This window comes from Gavialis gangeticus, unplaced genomic scaffold, assembly GCF_001723915.1.
Source record: "Gavialis gangeticus isolate Ggan-Ray unplaced genomic scaffold, GavGan_comp1, whole genome shotgun sequence".
In the NCBI taxonomy this organism is placed as follows: Eukaryota; Metazoa; Chordata; order Crocodylia; family Gavialidae; genus Gavialis; species Gavialis gangeticus.
Window position 1 is genome coordinate 19,161,593 of NW_017728997.1, and position 7,350 is coordinate 19,168,942.

At 71.1% G+C, this 7,350-nt stretch overlaps 1 protein-coding gene across 1 annotated transcript in view; it reads right to left on the reverse strand.

The window, feature by feature from the left end:
- LAMB2 (laminin subunit beta 2) overlaps positions 1-7,350 on the reverse strand; it is a gene marked incomplete at its 3' end in the record, with an annotated part of 51,309 nt that overhangs the window by 3,156 nt on the left and 40,803 nt on the right. Inside the window, exons 34-52 of the mRNA XM_019504593.1 lie at positions 6,932-7,025; positions 6,283-6,471; positions 6,120-6,183; positions 5,421-5,620; positions 5,085-5,205; positions 4,765-4,953; positions 4,498-4,677; positions 4,104-4,216; positions 3,952-4,031; positions 3,731-3,866; positions 3,473-3,628; positions 3,198-3,325; positions 2,913-3,033; positions 2,529-2,721; positions 2,312-2,455; positions 1,048-1,279; positions 706-869; positions 376-600; positions 82-299 (exon numbers count right to left, since the gene is read on the reverse strand). Coding sequence (XP_019360138.1) covers positions 82-299; positions 376-600; positions 706-869; positions 1,048-1,279; positions 2,312-2,455; positions 2,529-2,721; positions 2,913-3,033; positions 3,198-3,325; positions 3,473-3,628; positions 3,731-3,866; positions 3,952-4,031; positions 4,104-4,216; positions 4,498-4,677; positions 4,765-4,953; positions 5,085-5,205; positions 5,421-5,620; positions 6,120-6,183; positions 6,283-6,471; positions 6,932-7,025 — 2,947 coding nt within the window. The remainder of the gene's footprint in view (positions 1-81; positions 300-375; positions 601-705; positions 870-1,047; positions 1,280-2,311; positions 2,456-2,528; positions 2,722-2,912; positions 3,034-3,197; positions 3,326-3,472; positions 3,629-3,730; positions 3,867-3,951; positions 4,032-4,103; positions 4,217-4,497; positions 4,678-4,764; positions 4,954-5,084; positions 5,206-5,420; positions 5,621-6,119; positions 6,184-6,282; positions 6,472-6,931; positions 7,026-7,350) is intronic.

The window sequence follows — 7,350 nt, forward strand, 5'->3', positions numbered from 1 at the left end:
GCGCGCCCAGACCTGCCCGCACCACCGCGTCCTGCCCCCCCGGAGCCTGCCGGCCCCGTGCCCCCAGGCCCCGCACCTCACCTCGTTGCAGGCGGGGCTCCGGGCGTGCAGGGGGTGGCAGCCGCAGGGCTCGCAGCCCCGGCCGCTGGCCAGGTTCCAGAAGTGGGGGGCGCAGCGGTCGCAGCTCTGGCCCTGCACGTGGGGCAGGCAGTGGCACTGCCCACTGCGCCGCTCGCACCGGCAGGCATCTGGCGACGGGCACTCGCTGTGCTGCGTGCCCAGGGCGTGGCAGGAGCAGCCTGCAGCCGGGGGACACAGTGTCAGCCCCGCTGGGACCGGGGCCGCCCAGGAGGGAAGCCCCCGGCCCATACTCACGCCTGCAGGAGCGCCGGGCAGCATTGCCGAAGTAGCCAGGCTGGCAGTGCTGGCAGTGCGTCCCCTCGGTGTGGTACAGGCAGCGCTGGCAGTGCCCGGTGTGCGGGTCGCAGGCGCCCGGGTCGGCTGTGTCGATGTTGCCGCTGCACTGGCAGGGCCGGCAGTGCCCACCCGCCTGCTGGGGTCTCCCGAAGTGCCCGGGCGCGCACTCCTCGCAGCGGGGCCCTGTGGCGGCCAGAGGGGGCTAAGAGGTGGCTGGACCCCCGCCCCGCCAGGAGAGGAGGGAGCCGGCGCCTGTGTTCGTGGCCCGCTCCATGCCGTGGCACTCACCGGTGTGGCCCGCCTGGCAGTGGCAGACCACCTGCCCCGAGCGGGCGTCCTGGTGGCAGGAGCTGGCGAAGTAGCGGGCGCTGCTGGGGCCCTCGGGGCAGGGGCAGGGCCGGCACCGCTCGCCCGAGCCCAGCGCCGGGTTCCCGAAGTGACCCGCTGCACACCTGCGGGGGGGCAGGCAGAGCGTGGGGGGGGCACCTGTCCGGCCCTGCAAGGGCACCCCTGCCCCTGCACTGCATAGGTGCCCCTGCCCCCAGCACCCTCAAGTTGACCCTTGCTGCCACCCTGTACCCCACCCCCCAATGCAAGGAGCCTGCCGGCCTGGCGGTCCCTGCCCGTCACCTCTGGCAGCGGTCGCCATCCGTGTTGTCCCGGCAGCGCAGGCAGGAGCCGGTCCGCGGGTCGCACTCCTCGGCGTGCCCGTTGCACTGGCAGGGCTGGCAGGCAGGGAAGCCCCAGTGGCCAGGCTGGCAGCGGTCGCAGCGGGGCCCGAAGACGCCCGGCTGGCAGGGGCACTGCCCCGTGGCGCCATCGCAGAAGCCGTTCAGGGCCCCATCACCGCTGCACTGGCAGGCTGGAAGGGCAGGGCTGTGAGTGGGGGGCAGAGACGCACCCGCCCTCACCCCGAACCGGCTGCAGCTGGCAGGAAGGGGCCCCTGGGAGCCAGGGCAGGCCCGGGGCCGTGCACCCATGCAGTCACACCCCGGCTCTGCCCCAACACTAAAGCCACCTGCCCCAGAGAGGCAGCAGCGCCGCTCTTTGGGCAAGGCCAGGGAGTCCATTTGCTCCATGGCTCCTTATCCCATTCCTGCTAATCTCTCTCACTCCACAGGTGCTAGCAATCCTCTTTCCTCATTAATGGCCTTGACGTGCCACTCATCAAGTGACCCTTTCTTCTGCAACGTTGCTACCTCGGCTACTCCCGGTTCTCCCCCCAGCGCGCGCCCTGTGGACTCGGTGAGAGCCTTAGCTCGGGCACAGGGACGTTAGCTCAAGTGCAAGTTAATCGAGCATGGTGATGCGCTGGACGCACTGTGCAGATGCTCCAAGTTGGATTTTGCTTTGTGAATGGGAGTAAGAGATGTACCTGTAACTAGAGCCGCTACCAGGCAAATGCAACAAGGTTTTGGACTGTCTGGCTGGGTGCGTGCGTTAAACTGAACGTGCCAAGCAGCACTTCCGCAGGCCAGCTGCTCTTGTTATGCTGGCTTCTGCTTTGCTTTTAAGCTGAGCATCCAGCACGGAGCCCCCGACACGTCACTAAACCTGCTAGTTTCTTGTTAACAGGAGAGAAACCTGCTGTGTCGTGTGGGATGAAGGGACCGGCTGCTGACCCTGCCCATTCCTAGGTCTGCCTCACCCAGGCGCCGCCCCCGAGAACGCGCCTGGAGCCAGGGCCCCCACACCTAGGACGTGCCCCCGAGGCTGGAGCCCCCAGGGACATGCCAGAGCCTCCCAGGGCCCGCGGACCCCACCCCCAGTACACCGTGGGAAACAGCCCCCCCAGCCAGAAGCAGTGCCCAACCCCCCAACCAAGAGCATACCCCAGAGGCACCTCCCCAGAGCAGCGGCTGGGGAAACTGGGGCAGGGGCAGGGAGCACTCACAGCGGCATCCGCTGGGCCCGAAGCCGAAGGTGCCTGGGGTGCAGAGGTGGCAGCGGCGCCCCATGACGTTGGCCTTGCAGGTGCACTGCCCGCCCTGGGGGTCGCACTCGGAGCTCAGCGAGCCCTGGGGGTCGCAGCGGCAGGCTGCGGGCACAGAGCAGCGTCAGCGTGGGCGCCGGGTGGGCAGCCGGCGGGAGGTGGGGGGCAGGGGACTTACGCAGCGCCCCGCCGTGCAGGGCGGCCGACATGCTGGTGAGCAGGCCAGCACACGCCTCAGCGGTCAGCGCCTGGCCCACGGCCCAGGCGTGCTGGGCGCAGCGGTACCGCTCGAAGGTCTCTCTGCGCCCCAGCGCAGCGGCGTCCCCCGCAATGAACATCTCCATGGAGGAGTAGCGCGGCACCAGCACCAGCTGCGGAGCAGGGCATAAGATGGGCGCCCGTCGGGCATCCACCCACCCGGATGGGCACTGTGTCCTGTCCGGGCTGGGCACCAAGCCTCCCCTGCTATGACTCCCCCACTGCCAGCATGTCTCCACACGGGCACCCCTGCCCCCAGCAAGCCCTACGGCCCCGGCATGTCCCCCATGCTCCAGGCACTCACTGAGTCGATAAGGATGGCGATGCCAGGCTCCGGCTGGCGGGACGAGTAGCGCCCGAGCTCCAGGCGGATGGTGTAGCTGACGCCCGGCTCCAGGCAGACGGGCTGGGACAGCACCACGTGCCTGCAGGCGGGTGGGACAAGGTGGTAAGGACAGGGCGGCCAGTGCAAGGCAGGATACCAGGCACAGCAATGCTGGCACTCCCCTGCACCGGTGCCCACGCAGCATAGCATAGAGCGCAGCAGCTCGTTACCCCCGGGCAGCTGCCCTCGCGGCAGGGCCCTCACCTGGCGTCGGGCGGCAGGGCCACAGCGAGCAGGTCGTCGGCGGGGATGGTGTTGCCGCAGGGGCTGCTGGTGGGGATGGGGCCTGGCCGCAGCACTGACAGCTTCACCTCCTCCCACGGCTCGGGCAGCTGAGAGCAGGACGCAGTCAGTGCCTGGGCACCGGTGAGCGGGGGGCATGCAGAGGGCTGAGCCTCTGGGGGGTGAGCAGGGGCTCACGGTGGGACGGGGGCGACCGGGGCTGCACCGGGGGCAGGGCAGGGCAGGACGCTGCTCACCTGGGGCTCGTAGCGCAACACGACGTCGTAGTCCACGGCGGCCGGCACGTTGGCGACGTGGAACTCCGCTGCGCTGCCCTGCTGCAGGCGGGCAAACCCTGTGCCCGTCCACGTGGGCGCGCGGCCATCGGGGGCTGTGCGCGGCACTACCGAGCCCTGTGGGGATCGCAGTCAGTTGAGCAGCCCAGCATGCGCGTGGCATGGGGCCTACCCTGGCACAGCACTCGCGCGGGACTTTCTGGCCTCGCGGCCCCTCACCTGTCGCAGCCGGGCATCTTCGGCCTCATAGGTGTAGTGGTCGAGGCGGATGCGGAAGTAGCCGGGCTCCACCTGGCGGCACTGGCGGCCCAGCATGTGGGCACGACAGCGGCACTGCCCCGTCTCCGCCGCGCACCTGCCGCACGGGTGCCATTAGGGCCCTGGGCAGCACAGGGGACCCCTGAGCTGTTGCCCCAGCCCTGCTCCCCAGCGCCACTCACTGGTTGTCCCGGGCACCTCCCACGTCGCAGTCGCAGGCCCGGCAGCCGGGCAGGTCGTGGCTCAGGGCCCAGTGCTCGGGCTGGGGGGAGACACGCCGTCAGGGCCTCAGCGCCGCGGCTGCGGTGCGTGGCCCCCGCCCCCCAGCACTCACCAGGCACTCGCTGCAGCTGTGGCCGGTCACCAGGCGCTTGCAGAAGCAGTCGCCGCTGATGGGGTTGCACGGGGTCCCCTCCGACACAGTCCCGCGGGGGTCGCACTGGCAGCCTGCCCGCGAGAGCAGGGTGGAGGGCACCTGCATGGCAGCCTGCCCTGGCCCCCCAGCACCCCGTCCCTGTGCCTGAACCGGGGGCACAGCTGCAAGGGCAGGCAGCCCCCCAGCACAGTCCTCCCCAGGCCCTGCCAGTGCCCCTGCCTTGTGGCACGGCTGCAGGAGCCCGGCCCCCCAGCACTGTCCCACCCCCCAGTGCCCCGGCTGGGCTGGAGAAGCCCCCCCCGCCCGTGCTACTGCCCCAGCACCCCCCCAAGGGGCAGGGCCCGGCACCTACGCTGGCAGCCCTGGGGGTTGTCGGCGCGCAGCCCAAAGAAGCCCATCTTGCAGCGGTCGCAGCGGGGGCCCTGCACGTGTTCCTTGCAGCGGCACTGCCCAGCCAGCATCCCCAGCGCCGGGTCATCGTGACTGTCACACAGGCCCCCATCCAGGGTCCCATCGGGGTCACAGTCGCAGGCTGCGGACAGGCAGGCAGGCCGGTCACCGCAGCCTGTCCACCCCCGGCCACAGCAGCCGTGCCCTACCGCACCCCGCGGCCCCGCACCTCGGCAGGCGCTGGGGTCCCGCAGGTCGCGCCCGGGGTCCTTGTAGTAGAAGGGCTTGCAGAGCTCGCAGCGCCGCCCCATGGTGTTGTGCTGGCAGTCGTCGCACACGCCACCGCTGGCGTTGCCCGTGGCCAGGAACACGGCCATGTCGAAGTGGCACCGGCTCGCGTGCCCGTTGCACTCGCACCCTGCAGAGACGCCAGCACCGGCTTCACCCCCGCAGCACCACAGCCTGGCATCCCTGGCTGCTGCCCGCTCCCCCTGGCCCAGCCAGACCCCTCCTGGCAGCAGGTGGGCACAGGGCCCTGCAGGCACTCACTGCGGCAGGCGTTGGTGCTGTGCCCCTCGGCTGGGCGCCAGGGCAGGTCATGGTAAAAGTCGGCGCAGGTCTCGCAGTTCAGGCCCTGCGTGTTGTGCTGGCAGACACAGCGGCCGTGCACCTGCCGGGAGGGCAGCCGTGAGACCCCACAGCCTGAGCCCTGTTCAGCCACAGGGCCCGGGGGGGCGGGGAAGGACCCCAAGGACAGGAGCGGGGCCTTTCGGCCTGCCCTAGCCAGGGGGAGCAGGGCTGAGACCCCCAGGCCCACCCCGCTTGGCATGAGCTGCCTCATGCTCGACGACAGGAGCCGGCTCTGCCTGGGGCGGGCGGCCGTACCATGCCCTCGCGGTCGGGGCTGCCGGGGAGAGGGGCGCACTGGGCCGCGTGGCCGTAGCAGAAGCAGTTGCCGCGCAGCACCATCTCGTACACGGCGTAGTAGTACTTCTCCTTGATCTCCCGCCGCGAGTCCAGCAGGTCATCGCCCAGCGTGTGCAGCTTGGTCAGGTTCACCCGCAGGTTGGTCACGCGCACCAGGTCTGTGGGTGGCAGGAGGCCACTGCCAGCCCCCACGGGCAGCGGCAGGGGCAGGGGCCAGGGCAGGCCCCCAGCTTTGCAGCACTCACAGGTGCGGCCCCTGCCTGCTGCACCCCAGCCCTGGGTGCCCACCCCACAACAGGGCCCGGCTGCCAGCCCCACGATGCCTAGTCCCAGCTGGCCCAAGCGCTGCCCCTCGCTCTCCTTGCTCGTGCTGCCCCAGCCTGTGCCCCCCACCCCCCCGCTGCCGGGGGCCAGGCATGTTCTGCAGGGCAGGACACAGAGCGTGAGGGGGACTCGCTCCCCCCCTGCAGCCAGGGCTAGAAGCAGCAGTAGCCAGAATAACTCAGCCCAAAATAGGGTCCAGCAGCGCAGGGAGACGGGCGGGCAGACGGGCAGGGATGCCTGTGGCAGTGCAGCCGGGCGCTGACCTGGGCGTCTCCCGGGCTGGACAGATCGCACGCGTGCCAGCCCAGCCCCCACCCCGCCGGCTCCACTCACTCTGGATGGCGGGGCTGTAGGGGTCCCGGATGGGCAGGGCCGGGTCCAGCACCCTGTAGATCACCTGCAGCGCGAGAGCGCAGCCCTCAGCCCGGGGCCTGCCTGCCCCCGAGCCGCCCCCGCGGCTGGGCCTGGCGGGAGGGAGTCGTGCCGGGCCGCTCACCTCGCCCTCTGTGGACGGCTCAATGTCCGAGTAGCGGGACTCGCAGATGATGTCGTCCACGTGGCGCAGGGGCCCACGTGACACGCCCGGGAAGGAGCCCGCGCAGTCGTAGGCGAAGTAGCGGTAAACCCGCCAGGTGCGGCCAAAGTCGGCCGAGCGCTCCACCAGCATGGCGGCCGGGCGGAAGGTCTGCGGGCAGCACCCGGCGCGTTAGCCAGGGCTCGGCCGCGGGACCCAGCACGGCAACCAGCGCGTGGCCCTGGGAGCAGTTGGGCTGCCCGGGGCAAGCCCGTGGCAGATGCTGCGTTCGCCACAGCGAGGCCACAGGAGCCGACACATTGGCCATGGCAGTCACGGGAACTAGCACGTCAGCCACGGCACAGCCACGAGAGCTGGCACGTTGCCCACGGCAGGGCCACAAGAACCAGCACGTCAGCCACGGCACGGCCGCAGGAGCTGGCGTGTCCATCACAGCACGGGACGGGCAAGGCCGCGCATCCCCCCCCGGCGTGGCAGCAGGGAGGGCCGTGGGGATGGGATGCGTGAGGCCTGAAGGGACGGGCCCGGTGCAGTCGCGTGGGTCGCTGCAGGCCAGGCCAGGCCAGGCCAGGCCAGGCTTTCCCACCGCCGCCTGCCTGCTGGGGCTCACCTTGAAGGTCATGATGAGGTGGGTGAAGTGGAACTCGGCCTCCAGGTCCAGGCGGATGCTGACCTGCTCCACCCCTGGGGAGGCAGAGTCGGCCCTGAGCCCGGCGGGAGCAGCCAGCACGGCTGGGGCCAGGGCACGCTGGCCGGGGGGTGGGGGACGCGCTAGGCAGGGGCTCCCTGGGGCACCACTGCAGAGCTGAAGTCCCCCCCAGCTTCCCGGCGGCTGCCGAGGGCCGGGCCAGGCCTGGCAGCGGCCCAGGCTGGAAATAGCCAGGCCGGAGCCGTGGCTGCCGGATGAGTCACAGTTTCCTGCACGTGGGAGCGAGGGGAAGGAGATGCCCCAGGGACCCCGCGGCAGGTCCCGCCCTGGCCAGCGCGGGGCTCTGCCAGGCCGGGGAGCGCGGGAGGAGCCAGGGCGCG